Source organism: Artemia franciscana, chromosome 5 (genome assembly GCF_032884065.1).
Source record: "Artemia franciscana chromosome 5, ASM3288406v1, whole genome shotgun sequence".
NCBI classification, from domain to species: domain Eukaryota; kingdom Metazoa; phylum Arthropoda; class Branchiopoda; order Anostraca; family Artemiidae; genus Artemia; species Artemia franciscana.
Window position 1 is genome coordinate 5,601,211 of NC_088867.1, and position 20,308 is coordinate 5,621,518.

Below are 20,308 nucleotides of genomic sequence, written 5' to 3' on the forward strand. Positions count from 1 at the left end.
TATTTTGATTTCTATACTTTGATATATACTTTGAAAATTTATGACAATTTTGATCCATACTTTGGTTTAAATAAAAAATTAAATAAATCAGAATAAAATGGAAATAAGAGCCAGCATTAAGAAGCATAATATAGCATAATTTTCATTCAGAAAAGTATTGTTGGAAGGGAAGGAGCATGGAAATGGTACCTACCCCTTATCCTGCCAACGTTTTCGTCAACTCTGTCCAGCCTCAAATTACTAGATTAAAAACTTTATATTGCTAAATTAAAAACTATCAGACAATAAAATTGGAGAAAAGAACTAGCAGCAAGGAATATAATATAGCATAATCTTCATATTCATATAATATTGCGGGATGGAGGGGGTGGTAGTAGTAGAGCAATAATCAATACGCCTTGTCATGTCAAGGTTCCCAGCGACCCCACCCGACTTTATATAACTAAATTAAAACTATTAGACAATATAAAAGAGGGAGGGGGGGTGTAAAAACCAAATTAATAAATTGAAAATAGCATAATCTTTACATTCATAAAAGTGCAATTAGGAGGGAGGGAGTCGAAAAATCACACAGCCCCTTATCTTTTCAATGTTTTCAATGACTTTGCCCAATTCCATATAACTAGATTAAAAACTGTGTGTAGATTAGAAACCAGCCTTCAGGAATGCAATATAGCATAATCTTTATATTCAGAGAATTATTGTTGGAAGGGATGAGGTCCTGAATTCATATTTTCCCCTTATCCTGCCAATGTTCTCGGGGCCCTATCCAATCTTATATAACTATATTCAGGACTATAGTTTCTATTGTTTAAATAACTAAATATGAAATTGCAAACTTTATATTTTATTATCTGATAATCACCAGACAGTAAAAATGGGCGTAAGAGCAATGGGCATTAAGAGTAATATAATGTAGTTTTAGTCACGAACCATTAGCTCCTATCAATTAAACATAAGTTTGAGCTGGTTATGTTGGCACAAGTAAGCCTTCACGATTGACCGCGATTGGAATTGGAACCAAAACCCATTCAAGGCTATAGACACGATGTATATATAGCCTCAGAATTCCACAGAAAAGTATCAGTAGCTTTTCAACCGTTCTTGGAATACATCTAAATTCTTACAAAATGGTTAAGGTAAGAGACATGGATTCTATTTAATTAGGTTACTTTTCTTCAACAGTTGTTACAAAATACTAACATTTTCAAATATGAATAGTAAAACTAAGCTGTTTTTATTGTGGAGGTACTTACCTCCTAAATACCATATGAAGGAGGGCCAGAAAGCCACACCTCCTTTACGAATAAAAAACTAGGGAAAAGTGAGCTTTAAAAACTGTGGCAATATAGGGTTTTCCGTAGTATTAACCCTCGAACTGAAAAAAGGGTTACTGGCCAGGGTTGCCACCACGATTGGTTCCTCTCGTGCCCAAATTTGAGTGTTACACAACGATTTTCGGTCTTACAGCCCAAAAATTAACTTTAAAAGTGCTAAAATAACACTTTCGTGCTATTTTAGCATTATTTTAGAAACCCTGAGCACGTGCTACATTGCCACACATACTAAAATAGTGTTAAAATAACACTTTCGTTCTAGAAGTGGCAACCCTGTTACTATCTCTTGACCCACCTATAAAGAAAACCGAAGGGGCGTCTTAGACACGGAGTCCAAACTATGTGTAATTTTAATTAATAGTTTAATGAAAGTTGCCCTGGAAATATCTGAACGAACACACTAAAGAGAAGTGAGGGATCTAGAAAATGGAACCATAAATCTACTTTTCTAGATGGATCTCGTTCCAAACCCTTCTCCGAAATTCAAGTGGGCACCCTTGATAAGCAACAGATGAAATTTTTAAAGCTAGATAGTAAAGAAAAGTGAATTATCATTTTTTTTATAATCTGAAATTTTGTGGCAAAAATTACTTTAATAAGGAATCAAAATCATCTGCATATCAATCAAAACTTATACGTATATTTTAGGCTAGATTGGGAGTTTTTAATTAAGCACTGACATAGGGAGAGAGGGGTTTCATCCCTCATGGCCCCTCATGCGTTCTGCATTACCTTCCGTAATTTCCAAGAAATTTCCCATGTAACAAATATTTCTCTGTTTTGACAAATCCCTCAACCCTACTCCCCAAAAACAGGTTTCTGCTTAAATACAAAAAGCTGCAACACTCTCATAAACTAATAATAATTCTCATAAATGAATTCTCATTAAATAATTCTCATAAAATGAAATAAAAAAGAAATCCTATTCGATCGAAAACAATATAGGACCACTTATTATTTTTTCAAATCCAAATATCACAAGCTCATTTTCACTACGTATGCGAAGTGGTGTATTATATAAATAATTTATTTGCACAAAAGCCAGCAAGAGCCGCGACAAAACGAACAAGACACCAACCAACAAGCGACAGCACTTAATATCAACCACAAAAACACGTAAATACAATCCAACATAAACTACAAAAAATTTAACAAAATCTCAACTTATTCCAAACAGTTTTTAGTCATATTTTAGATAACTTATATGACTGTATCTCTTTCAGTTTCTCATTCTTGCCGCTATTTTTGTCACCTGCATAGCTGCTCAATACAATAACAGACCCAGCTATAAACCTTCATATTCAAAGCCCCAGCACCAGCCATCATACCACCAGCCAGCATACTCCCAGCCAGCTTACCAACCAGCATATCCCAAGCCATCTTATAACGAACCCAGCTACAAGCCCAGCTACGGGGGACAAGTTCCACCTCTTCCACCTTTCGGTGCTGCAGCCAAACATCCAAAATATGGCGGCGGATATGGTGGAGACAAATATGGTGGAGAAGAGATTTATGCCTATAGGTAAGTGATCAAATGATATCAATTCTATTTACCCTTTACGCGTCACCGTATGGGTATACCACATAGTAGACCCAACTAGCAAATGGTTTAACTGACTTGTGTAACTTCATATTAAATGGTGAGAGAAAGACAATTTTATGCTTTTTTGGCTAGTTGCTATTTCAATGCCCCTTTAAGTTAGAAGGCATCAACTTTGTACACGTTCGACATTCCTTTTGTGTCCGCGGACAATAATAGCCACTTTATGACCCCTTTGTCACATCGGTTGTGACAAATGTGACCCCTTTGTCACGTCGGTTGTGCAACATATGTGTGCGGACCAGTGATGAAAAAAAAAACTTATGATAGCATATGGATTTTTCTTTTTTTTGCCATGCTGTAGTACTGGTATGGCACTACTGTAGCCCGAACTAGCCAATGGTACAACTTAAAGCAGACACGTACGGATGAATGTTTTTTGGGAGGGAAGGCAATAATTTTTTTTCGGGGGGAGGAGTGCGAACAGTGAAAACTGGTTTTGTCTTGTAATTTTTACAAAAAGGAGCACAAATTCAAGAAAACTTAGGATATCGAGGGAGGACCTGGGCCCCAAGGCCCTCCCTCTGCATACATCTCTGACTGACAGTCGTAATTTATAAAATACATAAAATATAAAATTGGACAAATGCTTTTGACAAAAACAGACAACAAAATTTTATTTACTCAGTCCATGGCTGACATACACCCAGCTAGCCATAATGAAGATGCGTGCTGATCAGGGTTGCCAACTGCTGACTTCTAAAAACAGCACAAAACAATGTAAAATAGAGTGATTTTTGCACATAAACAGTGCAAGTCAAAAAATTTGCGCATCCCCTCTTCTGCACCCCCTCTGAAGTAAAAAAGAGCGCATTTCACACGAAAAAAGTGCAAGATGGCAACACAGTCCCTTGGGTTAAATGCACTTTTGAACGTTTAAAGTGAACGAAAACTGGCACCTAAAAGAGTGATTTTCACTCTTCTGCATCCCTTCTGAGGTAAAAAAGAGTGCATCTCACACGAAAAAAGTGCAAGTTGGCAATCCTGGTGCTGATACTTTGCGCAAGTGCAGTGAGAATGCTAAAGGGGTTGGTTATTATTGTCTGAGACTACATACATTTCAAGCATCTCCGAAGTTAATATAACTTAAAGTGGCATCGTTTTGGAGCAGCAACTGGCACAATATAACCAACCTCTACGCTGCCATAGACTGTGTGCTGAAGAACGAGTTATCTACATTGATTATATGACAAAATTTTGGATAAATTTGGGCGATTTTAATTGCTGCACATATTTGTCGCTATGACGAAAAACTCTAGAGATTCTATAAGATCAATCAACCACTATAGTCCCGAAACAGGTTAACACTCGTACATTAAACAGATGAATTTCAAGATCATAGATTTCAGTTACAAATCAGTATGAGAGCATGAGTACTGAACTGACTATATTTAAACAGAATCAAAATTCCAATCCTTAGGTATGGCAGCGAATGTTCCAACATTTTCGCTTTGTGTAAAATATGTTTTCTATCCCAACTACCAATTTCTTTTAGAAGGATGACTGCTAAACAAAGCTCTTATTTCTATTAGAGCTACAACAAAACAGAGGGAGGGGAGTACAAGTCGAAAAAAACAGAAGAAATTATGGAGCATATATCAGATATTATAAGAAATAATCATAAAACAAATCAAAACAAATAGAAAGTCACCATACCGCTACCACTACAACTAACAAATCACTTCGGGACCAAGCCGCCCGAGGCCAACACAGCCATGAACGTTCCTTCTCCACCCCAGTCTACTCAAAGCCTGCCTCTTTACACTTTCCTAAGATATTCCATTGTCCATTAAATTTTTCTTAGCGACCACCTTCCACTCGATTTGGAGACGGCATGCTTTTCGTTTGGCCCAAGATGGTTGGCCAAAAATGACGATCTTTGGCAATGTGTATTTTTTCATTCATAGACTGTGCCCCATCTCTAATTATAGCCCTAGAAAGCGAGGTAGTTTTTGCACTGCTTACAGTTTGAAATATGGTCAGTCAGACGGGTACCCAAGAGAATCCGTAGACAATTTCTCTGGAAAACATCTGCCAAATCCTCCTCCTTTTTCGGAGCTCCCACGTTTCAGAACCATTGTCGACCAGTGTCATTACTTTAGCTACCAATATTCTAACCTTGGTTCACAGGCTTATCTTCCTTTTTATTTGAATCCTTTTCTACCGTGAAAAAAACACCCTGGGCCTCGGCTGTTCTACTTTTAATGACTTCACTCCATCCACCATCTTTACTAATAATACTACCATAATAACTCAAACCGCTAAGTCGCCAAAGAATAATACCTATACTCAAGTTATCGTTGAATATCCATGGAAAGTGGGCTGGAAACTCCATTAAAAAAAGGGTTAAAAAAACAGGACAAAATCAAATTGAACCATCAGAAGGAAACAAACAGCAAGTCAGCATACAATAAAAACCAGGTTTTGGTTATTATTGACTTCGCCTGGAAGGGGGATTAGAACATACCGGTGTCTTTTATGCATCCTGGTACTACTTAAACATGTTTGCTTACATTGCTCCAACCTTTTCCTAGTTCTTTGTTAGTTCGAAATAAGGTATTCCATTCTAGTCCTACTCTCTATTACCGAAATAATTTTTGTAACAATTTCAAGTTTATAACTTTTATTCATCATATAATATTTAAATGGAAGCGATAATTCAGTATGGTAATAAATTTTGAAATTTCCAAGTCTGATTAAGGAAATAAATTTGACGAAAAAACGTAGGAAAAACCGCAAAAATAAAAGATTTGTAATTAGTTCGTTTAATAAGTACACAAATAGCAGTTTCACGCACCGATTATTAGGATAACAAGGAAGTGCCCATGTAAGCACGAAACGAAGCAAAGAAATTTGAGCAATTCTATCCGTGTTTAAGAGTACGCAGTGCGAGGAGAAGGCCACTTTCCGAAATCGTGTACACCCACACGCGCAACCTATAACTGCGGTATCAGGTGTAGTGAAAATGTAACATGCATGGTCCTAAGTGTGCCAGGCATAGTGTGAAGAGACAAGGGGTGGCGGAACAAGTGGTGCTCCAGTGTTTGCGCCGGGGGCAGAGTAGTTGATTCCTTGATGTACTGGACAATAAAAAATACCCAAAATAATTGAACCAAATGATTTCCTAGCGAGTCCGCTTGGAATACAATGAGTTAATTAAAAAAATAATTCTGCACACGTAGTAAAGGAATTAAAAGCCCATTCACAATGAAAGTTTACTAACACCGATATTTAGCTAGCACTAATTTGAGCCAATAAGAATTTTTCATGGAATTTTATGATTGGTTGAAAAGTTTTTATTGGCTCTAATTAGTGCTAGCTAAATCCCGGTATTAGTAAAATCTAATTTTGAATCGATCTTAACTCGATCAACCATTCAAAGATTTTCGAGATTTGACTTGCGATTTAGATTCTGTAGATTATTCGTATATTTTTCCCCTCCCTCAAATATCCCCCGACGAGATAATTTTCTGCGTGCATGTATGATAGCAATAATTTTTCAACCCAATGCCTGTCAGACCCAAACCCCATCCACCCTAAAAAAAAATCCGAAAATTATGCAATTTTTCTAGTGTTTTCTTAAATTTTCTGTCAAATTCACTTATTCTTTGTTACGCTTTTGGACATGAATGAATTCCTACCCCTGCCCAATTGCAATGAAATTAATAATTTTGAAATCTTTATTTTATAGATATGAATCTACAAGCAGAGGGCCTAACGCCATTGACTCTTCCTATGCATACAAAGTTGATGGTCAAGAAGTACAAGTTGCTAGACAAGATCCCCACTATTCCAAAGGATATAGCAAGTACTGATGACATAGATTGATAATGATTTTATTACTATTTTTTTGAAAATTAAATATTTCATATTAATATTATTTGTTATCAAGAGTAATTAAATAGATTTTACCAGGAAAAACAAGTCCCCTTTCGACTTTCCAATTGACTGGATAAAATTCTTTGCACATTCTAAAATTTTTAAACTTCCCGCTTTTAAACTTCTCATCCCTTGTGTGACGACAACGGCAGATAACTAAACGGGTAAGATAAATCAACGGCAGAACGAAGAGGGCAGATGGCTCGTGAGGTTTGTGTTTATGTTTTTCCGTTTATTATATATTTTTTTACTTTTATTATATATTATTTTATTATATATTTTTCCGACCCAAAAAAAAACAAAAAAATCAGTGCTGGAGGGTCTTGTTACCCCGTAAAATCAAAACACATTATGCACACACATTCAAAAAAACTTTGAGTAGTTGCAATTTAACACTGCTAGGATTGATAATCAATACCATTTCAATACCAGCAATAAAAGCCCTATTTTGAATCGGGCAATCGAGACAAACATTAAGGCTTACTATGTTTTGATTCTGAACACCAGAACAATGTTTCCACTTTCTCATTTTTTAAATCCCTAATAAAGAGCAGAAAATCCCTAGAAATCCCCATTTTCGGTTCCAAAATCAAAAATAAATCTCCCGTTTTCAGATTACTCCCTATACCACTTCTCCCTATCTTATTTTACCCGTACCATTGAAAGGTTACCATTAACACCCGGTACCATACGGGTGTATACCCGTAGTATTTTGACTGCTTGGATTGAAGTCTAGCTATCACCACCATAATGGAATATCTTGTCATGCTGTTTAAAATGCTCTTTAATCATCAGCGAAATACAAATAGCTTCAAATATACTTCAAATAATATTAAGCAAATAGAAAAGAAAATGTAATACTGTAATGTAGATTACAGTACAAGATGTTTAATACTCTTCAATCGTAACTTGTAAAACATAATCAGACCTTATCTTGCTCTGATGTGTCTTCAACATTTTTTGTATGGTGGCTGAAGCTTTCACTCCTCTCACGTGGTGAAGTAACTGATCATCTTCGCATTCCACACTTTCTTGAGCCCTTTTCATTCCATATTTTTGTTTTTAGAACCCCTTGAAACGTTTTTGTTCTCAATTTATTCTGACGGTCAGTTTTTACTACTTTTAAAGCACTGAAAAACCTCTCGACATTGACATTCGAAAATGGAACGGTGGAAATAACCAATACTGCCGGTTTCAGGTTAGGATACAAATTCTGTTCCGGCAGCATTTTTTTTTTTTCGCCAATACCAAACACCAGCAGGTCACGGGATCCATTGTTTTGATGTTTTCAATACCGATGAGGCTCTACCTCCTCCATTCCTGCTCGGTATTGGTTCCGTCCCAAGGGACCTGTCCATACCTCCTAACAAAAGGTAGCAGAGAAGCAGGCTGAAGTGATTGGGCTGGGTCAACCATTTCAGCATATTTATAAATGTTGTCTTCAAAATGGAACCTTTTCTGTATTCGGTCTACTGCTTTGATATGGAACGCCTGTGCAGCTTTGAGAACTACTTCGATTGAATCAGGGGGGACGGCGGTATCTGACCTTAACGTAGAGAAGGAATTGTGTCCGTTCGGACCTAAGTAAACGTTTTCGAGGGGAAGTTAAAACTTCCAATTGTTCACATCGATTTCAAAAGCACTAGTTGATTCCACATTGTCCTTCTGCAGGAAGGTCAAGACTGAGACCAATGTTTTAAGATTTGTTTATATCCCAAAGCTAGAAATATTTTGGCCATTTTCAAGAGCTTAAATTTAAATTTGCAACAAAAGTGATTATTATATTTGTAAAGAACATAAAAAAAAAAAAAGGCATCGAGTTGTATGTTCACTTTATGTGTAAGTCAAAAATATGAATAACAAAAATTTACCAATTGTAGCAGAGCTTCATGATTTTCCCCTGGGTACATAGGTCTGCCAAAAACACATAATCCATTTATTCCTACACGTGCCATTGTTTTAAAAAAATGGCTGTCAGTTTGTTTGTCTGTTAAAAACTAGGGTAATGAAATGGTAAGAGAGGTGTTCAAATAGTTATAGCCTACCTCTATTATTCACGTCAGTACTTATAAAGCTGGCTACAAGTTTCACTTCATGTTTTTTTATTTTACAAAAAAATCGGGAACATCATACAAGTACACTGGAGAAAAAGAATTGTACCTGCAATGCTTGTCAAAAAAATTTACTACAGTAAGAACAACTACGTAACCTATAAAACTATCAAAATATACTATGACTTTATTTATCTGACCTGTAAAAAAAATGACATACTATCTACCAAATAGTTGTATGAAAAAAGAACCCAAAAATGACAAACCATGTGACTTCATTAATCGAGAACAGTCCAAGCTGAAATGATTTTTTGAGGCCCGCATCAGCATGGAACTGTTTCAAACAGTTCTTTGTTGCTAGTTTGTTGCTTAAGACTCCTGTACATCTCAAAATCTTTGTGGTGTTAACAATTTTAAAGTAACTGAAGAAGTTCATCTCTGTGATTCCAAGTTCAATTTGCAAGGAAACAAATCCAAAATCGAATTATCCTTCTTCTCTGATTAAGAAGATGATGATGATGAACAAATTGAAGGAAAACCCCCTAAAAATTCCCTAAAAGTCCATGGGAGAGGAAAAATTCCTAGGAAATCCCTTAAAAAAAAACTCTTGTCCCTAAAAGACTTAAAAAATCCCCATTTTAGGGGGGAAATCCTCAGAGTGGAAACACTGCACCAGAATGAGTGGATTGAAAATGAGTGATGAGAAGAGCAGAGTTAAAGTTGGTAAAACTCCACGTTACATCCCTAGCCATTGAAACAAAATTATTTGACAGAATAAGGGACAGTCAACCCTCCTTATCTATACAAATAGAACCACTATCTAGCACCACGTGCAAGTGTATTAATCAGCAGTCACCAATGCTCGCCTCGCGGATAGTTCTCATTCGATTGACGAACAGCAGATAAGCTGACTATGATTGAATTAATAAAATGAAGTACCAACTAACAACAACGAGTGAAGCGATCTGGCTACCGATTTACCCAAGGTACTTTCCACCCAACTGATCAGATCAGCTGAATTTGGCTTTTCACATGTATTTGTCTTTGGGACGATCCTTAACCGATATTCCTACATATGTAAGATCTATTGCTGCTGCTACTGTTACTACTGCTGCTTCTAAGGGTTTGGGAACTAAGCTAAAACTTTCAGGGAATGTTGAGAAGGATGTTGAATCGGATCAAAACTCACTATCTCCATGCAAGTTGTCAAAGAGGCTTATCAGCAAAATCTCTGAAACGGCTTAGAGTATCAAGTTGAAACTTTCAGGGCCTGTTGAGGGGGATGTTGAAGTAACTAAAGGCACTATATATATGCTAAAATTACTACTACTAATACTACCATTAAGGCTAAACAGGTGAAACTATCAGGTAATGTTGAAGAGAAGTTGAACTAAATCGAAACACACTATAATGTGCATACAGGTTATAAAAGGGTGTATCAGCGATATCTACGGGTTAGAGTAGTTGAAATTCTCAAGGCATGTTGAGAGGGATGTTGAACGAACCAAAAGACACTTTGTGGATACTATTACTACTACCAAACTACCACTACTACTACGACTACTTGCGACTGCGACTGCAGCTACTTATGACTGGGATTGCTGACACTTGCAACTACCACAACTTGCGACTGCGACTACTTGCAATTGCGAATGCAACTTTTCACGACTAAGACTGTGACTACTTGCGACTGCGACTACTTTCTGCGACTAATACTACTACTGCTGATTGCGACTACTACTGCTACTTCTACTGCTATGACTACTGGTGCTGCTGTTACTACGACTACCACTACTACCACAATAACTAATAGAATTATTAAACCAAATCAGAAGGCTTTGAGGGCATCCCGGATGCCACAAATGCACATAGATGAAATATTTCTGTCACAGAATAGGACGTTAAGTTGAAACTTTCAGGGTAAGTTAAGGAGGATATTAAGTTGAAAAGATACTATGTGTATCTAGACTGTCAAATGGGCTTGTGTGTAATATCCCACGAATAGCTAAGGGTACTACTTTGGAGCTTAAAGGGCAGATCATTGGGGATGTTTAACTAACACAAAAGACAATAAGGGCATCCCAGGTTGTCTAAGGAGGTATCTGTGATGCCTAAGGAACGGCTAAGTGGATTAAGTCGAATCTTTCAGGGCATGTTCAGGGGCATGCTGATCTAAATCAAAATAAGCCATGTGTATCCAGGTTGTCAATATGGCAAATCTGTGAAATTTTAGGGCATTAATTTGAGACTTTTAAGACATAGACATGTTGAGCTGAATCAAAAAATTTGCAGTATTTGACTGCAGATGACCAAAAAGAGTATCTACAATATCTCAGGAACGGTTCAGGGGATTAAGTTGAAGCTTTTAGGATATGCTGATAGTTGGGGTTAATTAACATTCGCCAATACTCATTGCTGTAAGATGACTCTATAGACCTTCTGTAGGGTTGATAGGGTCTGACCCTCTATAGGGTTGACCAACCCTATAGAAGGTCAAAGATTATGCAGGCTTTCAATCCCTTTATTTGAACAATATTTCACGTACCTAGTAATCTGAAGTTTTATAGCATGACTACTACAAAAATGGGCGGCAAAATTTCATCCAATATTTAAAAAACCTGCGCAAAATTTCTAGCCGAAATCTTGATTCTCAAGGGGAAATATCTAAAAAAGTTTTAGAATATTCCTTTTATTAACCAATAAAAACTATGTCAATTAAAAATGAACTGAAATTAATTCAAAAACTTTTCCACTAAAGAATCTGTTCAAAGAAAAGTAAAGAGCAACATTAAAAGTAAGACCAGCGGTAATAAATTCAAATAGTAATCCAAGTGTAAAACGAACATAAATCACTATCAATAATTAGGTGAAACTAAAAACGAACAGAAACTAGCGAAAAAAAAGCAGGGCTAACATGTAAAGACCAGAACATTATCATCACTTCACTGATAATAAAATTCATCTTAAATGCTTTCTCTTTTCTAACGCTTATAAGTAGAAAATGCTGAGACTTTCAGTAATGAATATCAATATATATTAAACTGTCAATCTTCATATCATTAATCCTTTTCAGGTATCTTGGTTAACATGATGATTTTCCTTCTTTTTTGTTGTTGATGTTTTGACCAATGAATACTCACAGCTCAAAATAAGAGTTTTTTTTCACTAAAGCCGAACTTACATTCTGGTTTTAGAAGGCACAGGGAGCATTTCGATTTAAAAACCGGTTAAAGAAGCATCTCATTGCGGACACAGTTGGTGAGTGTGGGACTGGATTACCAGAGAAGAAAGTTTAAATATTTTTGGTCTTTTATCTGTTATTATATATATATATATATATATATATATATATATATATATATATATATATATCTATATATATAAAAATAAGTTGTCTGTCTGTCTGTGGATGGATCAGGTGACGTCACCTGAAAAAACTGGATCAGGTGACGTCAAAACTGAAAAAACTAAAAAAAGGCAAAAACTACAAAAAAAAACTAAAAACTAATAAAAAAAATAAAAAAGCTAAAAAACTAAAAAACTAAAAAAAGGCAAAAACTACAAAAAAAACTAAAAACTAATAAAAAAGCTAAAAAACTAAAAAAACTAAAAAAAGGCAAAAACTACAAAAAAAACTAAAAACTAATAAAAAAAAATAAAAAAGCTAAAAAACTAAAAAAACTAAAAAAACTAAAAAAAGGTAAAAAACTAAAAAAACTAAAAACTAAAAAAAAACTAAAAAAAAAGGAAAAAACTGAAAAATAAGCTAAAATAAAGGTAAAAACCAATAAAAAACTAAAAAAAAACTGAAAAAACTAAAAAAAGGCAAAAACTACAAAAAAAACTAAAAACTAATAAAAAAAGTAAAAAAGCTAAAAAACTAAAAAAACTAAAAAAACTAAAAAAAGGTAAAAAACTAAAAAAAAATAAAAAATAAAAAAAAAATAAAAAAAAGGAAAAAACTGAAAAATAAGCTAAAATAAAGGTAAAAACCAATAAAAAACTAAAAAGAAAAAAAGGAAAAAACTAAAAAAAAATTTCATCTAAAAAACTAAAAACAAACTAAAAAAGGTAAAAACTAAAAGAACTAAAAAAGAAAAAAATAAATGACGAAACTCAAAGAGAAAGCGACCAGGACAAAAGGAATGTTCGATTAGCAATCAACAAAGCACCGGGACACAGGGAGTATAAATGACGACCAGGACATAAGTAAAAAAAAAAAACTATCTATATATATAAAAATAAGTTGTCTGTGGATCTGTGGATCGTGGATCAGGTGACGTCACCTGAAAAAACTGGATCAGGTGACGTCAAAACTGAAAAAACTAAAAAAAGGCAAAAACTACAAAAAAAAACTAAAAACTAATAAAAAAAATAAAAAAGCTAAAAAACTAAAAATACTAAAAAAAGGCAAAAACTACAAAAAAAACTAAAAACTAATAAAAAAGCTAAAAAACTAAAAAAACTAAAAAAAAGGCAAAAACTACAAAAAAAAAACTAAAAACTAATAAAAAAAAATAAAAAAGCTAAAAAACTAAAAAAACTAAAAAAGGTAAAAAACTAAAAAAACTAAAAACTAAAAAAAACTAAAAAAAAGGAAAAAACTGAAAAATAAGCTAAAATAAAGGTAAAAACCAATAAAAAACTAAAAAAAAAACTGAAAAAACTAAAAAAAGGCAAAAACTACAAAAAAACTAAAAACTAATAAAAAAAGTAATAAAGCTAAAAAACTAAAAAAACTAAAAAAAACTAAAAAAACTAAAAAAAGGTAAAAAACTAAAAAAAATAAAAAATAAAAAAAAACTAAAAAAAAGGAAGAAACTGAAAAATAAGCTAACATAAAGGTAAAAACCAATAAAAAACTAAAAAGAAAAAAAGGAAAAAACTAAAAAAAATTTTCATCTAAAAAACTAAAAAAAACTGAAAAAGGTAAAAACTAAAAGAACTAAAAAAGAAAAAAATAAATGACGACACTCAAAGAGAAAGCGACCAGGACAAAAGGAATGTTCGATTAGCAATCAACAAAGCACCGGGACACAGGGAGTATAAATGACGACCAGGACATAAGTAAAAAAAAAAATTAACAAAACTAAAAAGAAGGTAAAAACTACAAAAAAACTAAAAAGAAAAAAAAACTAAAAACTAACAAAAAAACTAAAAAATCTAAAAATCTAAATAAACTAAAAAAGAAAAAAAAAAGGAAAAAAAAGGAGAAAAACAAAACTAAAAAACGAATGTATATACAGACCGGTACACCGGGATACAAATGACGACCGGGACACAGGGAATATAAATGACGACCGGGACACAGGGACACAACTACAACGGGGACACCGGGGGAAACAGGGGGATGTAAATGACGACCGGGACACCGGGACAGGGAATGGTCGATTAGCAATCACCATCAACAAAGCTCAAGGGCAATCATTAGAATCATGAGGTATAGATCTGAATACAGATTGTTTTCCCATGGACCATTATATGTTGCATGTTCAAGAGTCGGTAAACCTGACAATCTATTTGTCAGGTTATATATATATATATATATATATATATATATATTTATATATATATATATATATATATATATATATATATATATATATATATATATATATATATATATATATATATATATATATATATATATATATATATATATATATATATATATATATATATATATATATCTATATTCACAGGTGGGACATAGGGACACAAATACAATGGCGCGTAACTATTATGGCGCGTAACGACTTACGCGCGCGGGGGGGCTTGGGGGGGGGCGCGAAGCGCCCCCACCAACTAGGTGTTGGGGTGGCGCGAAGCGCCACCCCAACAGCTAGTATATATATATATATATATATATATATCTATATATAATTGTTTAGCTCATTCAGGTTTTTTGCAATGTGTTTGCAATGTGTTAATATTTGTGATTTGGTAAAATTTATAATATTTAGTTTACCTATTGTTGCTAAAAAGAGGGATATATTAACAGGATAAGCTTGTTTTGGTTTTACTTGGTAATTTTTACATTTGATGTTTTTTTTTTTTCTTTCATAGGCATGTATTTTGGGGGTGATACCTGACACGGGGATGCCATGGATATTCTGTGGTAGCCACAACACTGTGCTGGGTAGAGAATTTAAAGTGGCGAAACCCTATATAGGCCAGTGTATTCTCCTGATGAGCCCTTGTGTTGGTGGTTGCCTCTTAATTATTTGTCTATATTATTTTTTCTATTGTTTGGTAAATGACGACTTATACTTATTGACGACATGACTGCCTGTCCATGGATTATTCTTTATGGTTGATTGTGTATGGCTATGCTGTTTGACCTATGTGATTGTATGGACGAGTAGGGTTAAGGCCTCATTCAAGTGCTGGTCTGTATTAATCACTAATTTAGGAAAACAGTCTTCCTTTTCTCATTCTGTCTCTCTTTTCTTTTTTTGTGTTTGTGCTGTTGCATTGGTGATTTCTCTTTTCATGATATATATATATATATATATATATATATATATATATATATATATATATATATATATATATATTTATTATTTTTTATATTATTATTAATATCTCTTTTTTATTGTTCTTCATTTATGTTGATTTATATTCGTTCTGCACTTCAATTTCTATTCAACTTCTTTATTTCCTCTCCTTTTAGCTTTAATGTAGCTTTTTACTTTTCATTGCAAAAGTTCTGGGTTGGATGTTTTTTTTTTTCAATTAATAACAAAAAGACTTAAGTAATCTTTTTATAGCGTACACGGGCATAGGGTTATACATGGGCAAACAAACAAAGGGTAGCTTAAATTTCTACCTCCTCCTCCCTCACGAAGCACTTTCTGTCGGAGTGTTTGGACTAAATATTGCCGGAAAGCTTGAGAATTTGCTATTTTGATCTTTAAAGGACCTTACAAGTTTGCTATTTTAAGCTGAATATTCTGTTGTATACGTCATAATTGTGTAAAAAAAAAGTTATCTTGTATTGAAAACTTGCCCCCATTCCAAGGCAAAAATTGAAGTTAATGCTTATAAAATGTTTATACTTTGAGATTTGATTTATCACTGGAAAAAAATGAGCCTGAGAAAGTCAGAAACTAAAAAAAACATACGATCCTAAAAAAAAAAGAATAAACTCTAATTAAAATCCATAATCTCGAAGTTTTTACAAGAAAAACTGTAAGATTCCAAAATTCGTATAATTTTGTCTTATTTCAGACAAAAGAAAAAAAACTGGCACCAAAATTATTTCAGTCTAAAAGAGCTGTTTCAGATATCCAACCTTAATGCATTGGAGATTAGGACCTGTACTTTTTTTGGCTCTAAAAAAGTTTAAAAAAAGCTTTTCATTCTCCTTAAAATCGGACAAAAACTGTTTTCTTCATGAGGAAATATTTTATTTTACTAGAAATAAAACAAAAGCATCGTGGCTCTATACTTCTATGCATCGGGATCTGAATCGAAAAATCTGAACACAAAATTGAATCTTACTGCGCTAATTAAATTGAGAAAAATGATAAGGTATTTTTAGAAAAGGTCGTAGTTAAGAATTTAGCTCAGAAAACGTTCCTAGTTATTCTATAAAATTCAAACTCCTTGATTTGTTTTAGGCCCCACAGAGAAACCTTGGAAGCTAACTTTCTTTCTTTTTAAAATCTTTTTTAAACTTAATTTTTTTCTTGAAGCAAAATGACGTAAGAACGTCCTAAAATACGCTGTTTATACTTGAAACCGATCTCAATTTACATATATCCAATCAATGTTATTATTTTTAAAATATGCCATTTGCACAAGCTACTTTGGCCCAAAACCTGAAAAACAGCTTACACTCACATTTCTTGCTAAAAAGTTGGTGATGGGTGGGGCGAGGGTGTGACAAGGACCTCTTGCACGCTTTGGCTATTAAGCAGTATAGACTACAAAAACTTTGCACGATTTCAGCTCAACCTAGATGCAACATTCCAACCTATCTGACAAAAAGTTGGCGGCGGGAGAAGTAGGAAGGGGTATGTAGGAAGGGCTGCAGAAACACTTGATACTTCTACCAACACAAATCAAAAACAACTCGAGTGATTCTGCTTTGAAAATGCCTATCTTTCTGTTGAAAATTAAAAGGACGAGGAATAAGTGCGACTCAGACTTCTTTTTCCCATCGAATTAGAACCTGACTCTTGTTTACATCTAGTCATTCAATATGTAAAACAACTATGAGGATGAGGTGTGCGGTATATTAGGAGTCAATTTCATGGGAAAAAACTGATATGGTGCACTGTATGTTATGAGTCATTTTCATGGAAAAAAAACCCTGATATCATAGCACCCATCAAGGATTACTGTTCAGCGTATATATATATATATATCTATATATATAAAAATAAGTTGTTTGTCTGTCTGTCGACTGACGTCATGTTTGTGTGTCGACTGACGTAATGTTTGTCGACTGACGTCATTATAAGGATTGAGCTGTATGTCGTCATGAAGTTGTTTGTCGTCTGACGTCATGTTTGTCGACTAACGAAACTACAGACCGGGACACAAATGACGTGTTATGTCTGTTATAACGTAATAGAGGCAACAATCTTGACAGGGCCTTTTGAGGGTGAGGCTTTTCTTATTCCACGCATTCTCATGGTTCCAATGGATCTGCCTTTTCAACCTAAAAGATTGCAATTCCCAATTTGATTAGCATATTTAGTTTTCAGTCCAGAACCACTAAAGCTATTATGTAAATATCAAAAATATTTATGTTGTCTGAGCAATAATTTTTAGTTTTTATTTCAAAATAGAAAATTACCTGACAATTTTAGAATTATATCTATCTATATATATAAAAATAAGTTGTCTGTCTGAGGATCAGGTGACGTCATGTTTCTGTGTCGACTGGCGTCATGAAGTTAGTTGTCGTCATTTTTGCTATGACGGTGACGTCATTAAAGATATTTAAGACATATATGTTCACGTAGAAATCTATTAATGTTTAAGTTTAAAATGACTGATGAACTTACAATGGCAAAAGCCGATAAAGATGCTCAAAGAGTCTATGCCAAAAAACTTGCTGCTGATAGAGAATGTCAGAAAAGAAAGCGTGCCGAGGAATCAAAAGAACAGCAAGGAAACAGGCTTGAGGCTAAAGAACGCAAAACCGCGCAGTTAGATGAAGATCCACCTGGACAGCGAGAGTCAAAACATATCAAAACTGAAAATGATAGCGATGATGATTGGGTTTGGGATCTTGACTTGGATAAGGTCATCAATGCCTACCAGATTTTAGTTAAAAAAACAAAGGTTCGGCGATATGTATTTCATAGTGAAGCTGAAAAATAAAGAAGAAAAAGAAAACTGAAAAAAGAAAAAATGTAAAAAACTAAAAAATACTAAAAAGAAAAAACACTCAAAGAGAAATTACAGACCGGGACAAAAATGACGACCGGGACAGAGGGAATATAAATAACGACCGGGACACTCAAGGAGAAATTACAGACTGGGATACCGGGACACAAATGACGACCGGGACACAGGCAATATAAATGACGACCAGGACAACAATGGCAACACCCGAGGAAGCTGCTCAAAACGAATGTATTCACGCCGAAGTAGCTGAGTTGGTAAAGCGTTATGTTTCAGGTTCTAGGTCCGAGAGGCTCCAGGTTTGAACCTTGGCTTTAGCATTAATACAAAAGAAGAAAAAAACTAAAAAAGGTAAAAACTACAAAAAAACTAAAAAGAAAATATATATATATATATATATATAGTCTTTTCCACAAAAATAATAATTTAGTGCTTCTGCTTAAAAACAGCAATCGAATTGATGCCTCCTGATACGCAACTATCAACAAAGTGGCAATCGTTGTGGTCGGTGATCAGTTCTTACCTCGAGATAATATTCTTTATAGGCGAAACGGTCAGTTGACAAGAATTGCTTAAACTCATCGATGCTACGATGCCCTATAATATCCTGACGAATATAAATGACGCCCGGGACACTCAAATAGAAATCACAGACTGGGACACCGGGACACAAATGACGACGGGGACACAGGGAATATAAATGACGACCCGGACACAGGGACACAACTACAACGGGGACGCCGGGGGGCACAGGGGGATATATAAATGACGACGGCAACAAAGGAAATGGTCGATTAGCAATCACCATCAACAAAGCTCAAGGGCAATCAATAGAATCATGAGGTATAGATCTGAATACGGATTGTTTTCCCATGGACCATTATGCGTTGCATGTTCAAGAGTCGGTAAACCTGACAATCTATTTATATGCACAGACGATGGGACAGCAAAGAATGTTGTATATTCGCAAGTTTTACGTAGTTAAAAACATATATATATATGTATATATATATATATATATATATATATATATATATGTATATATATATATATATATATATATATATATATATATCTATATTCACAGGTGGGACATAGGGACACGTAACTAATATGGCGCGTAACGACTTACGCGCGCGGGGGGGCTTGGGGGGGGGCGCGAAGCGCCCCCAACAACTAGGTGTTGGGGTGGCGCGAAGTGCCACCCCAACAGCTAGTATATATATATATATATATATATATATATATATATATATATATATATATATATATATATATATATATATATATATATATATATATATATATATATATATATATATATATAAAATACTGTTTCGAAAGTTGATTTTCTTGCTACGGGCCAGCTTTCTAATATTACTAGTAAGCTCCAGTATCATTAAGAGTGAGAGAGTTGTTGACAATTTAGGAAGTATATATAACACCATTCCTCTGCCAGGGTTCCAAGCGGGCCCCCTCTTTAAATTTTTTGCACATATTCAGCCTGGAAAATTCTCCTTAGTATATTTTCATTTGAAAAAGACTTAAATTTCTAATCTTTTTCCAAACTCTTAGGATATCCCCCCTTCCGTGGAAAATTTCTTCCAGGACATCTCCACATGCAAAATTGATTTGACGAAGACAAAGCAAGACAAATAAAAATAAGTTCGTAAAGAAATTCTGCCAAATCCCCACAGTGCAAAATTTCCCCTGAAAGTTCATTCCCAGAAATTTCCTTTCCACGGGAAATTCTCCCAATGGAAACCCACCCCAAGCACAAAACCTCCCCTAAAAATGTATGTACACTTATCTACATATATCAGATGAAGATTCCGCTGTAGCAGGTGTCGCAGCGATACCTAGATCACTGAAAATTCGCGCTAAAGTCATTAAATCAGAACATTTTGGTGTTGATAAAATGGACACTAAATTCGACGTTTCTCAAATCCCAGGCCTTGTTGACAGTGTTATAAGTGCTAGACGTTTCGGAAACTCTCGAGTGGTTCAGCTGAAATTTAGATCAAAAGAAGGTTTGGACCTCGCAACTAAGTACGGTGTCAAAATAGAGTACTGTTTGTTTC

At 34.5% G+C, this 20,308-nt stretch overlaps 2 protein-coding genes across 3 annotated transcripts in view; one reads left to right on the forward strand and one right to left on the reverse strand.

Annotated features, from left to right (window-relative positions):
- The window catches only part of LOC136026921 (glutaminyl-peptide cyclotransferase-like), a 105,114-nt gene that overhangs the window by 34,226 nt on the left and 50,580 nt on the right, over positions 1 to 20,308 (reverse strand). The gene's annotated exons all lie outside the window — the stretch shown is intronic.
- On the forward strand, positions 984 to 6,812 carry LOC136026922 (adhesive plaque matrix protein-like). The gene is made up of 3 exons (XM_065703757.1): positions 984 to 1,139; positions 2,561 to 2,859; positions 6,629 to 6,812. Exons 1-3 carry the CDS (start codon positions 1,131 to 1,133, stop codon positions 6,750 to 6,752), a joined length of 432 nt encoding a protein of 143 aa, XP_065559829.1. The 5' UTR covers positions 984 to 1,130; the 3' UTR covers positions 6,753 to 6,812.

Bases quoted from the DNA above. Each gene is read 5' to 3' on its own strand.
- LOC136026922 (XM_065703757.1), top strand. The intron at 2,860-6,628 runs GTAAGTGATCAA...TTTATTTTATAG, and splicing joins GAAGAGATTTATGCCTATAG to ATATGAATCTACAAGCAGAG.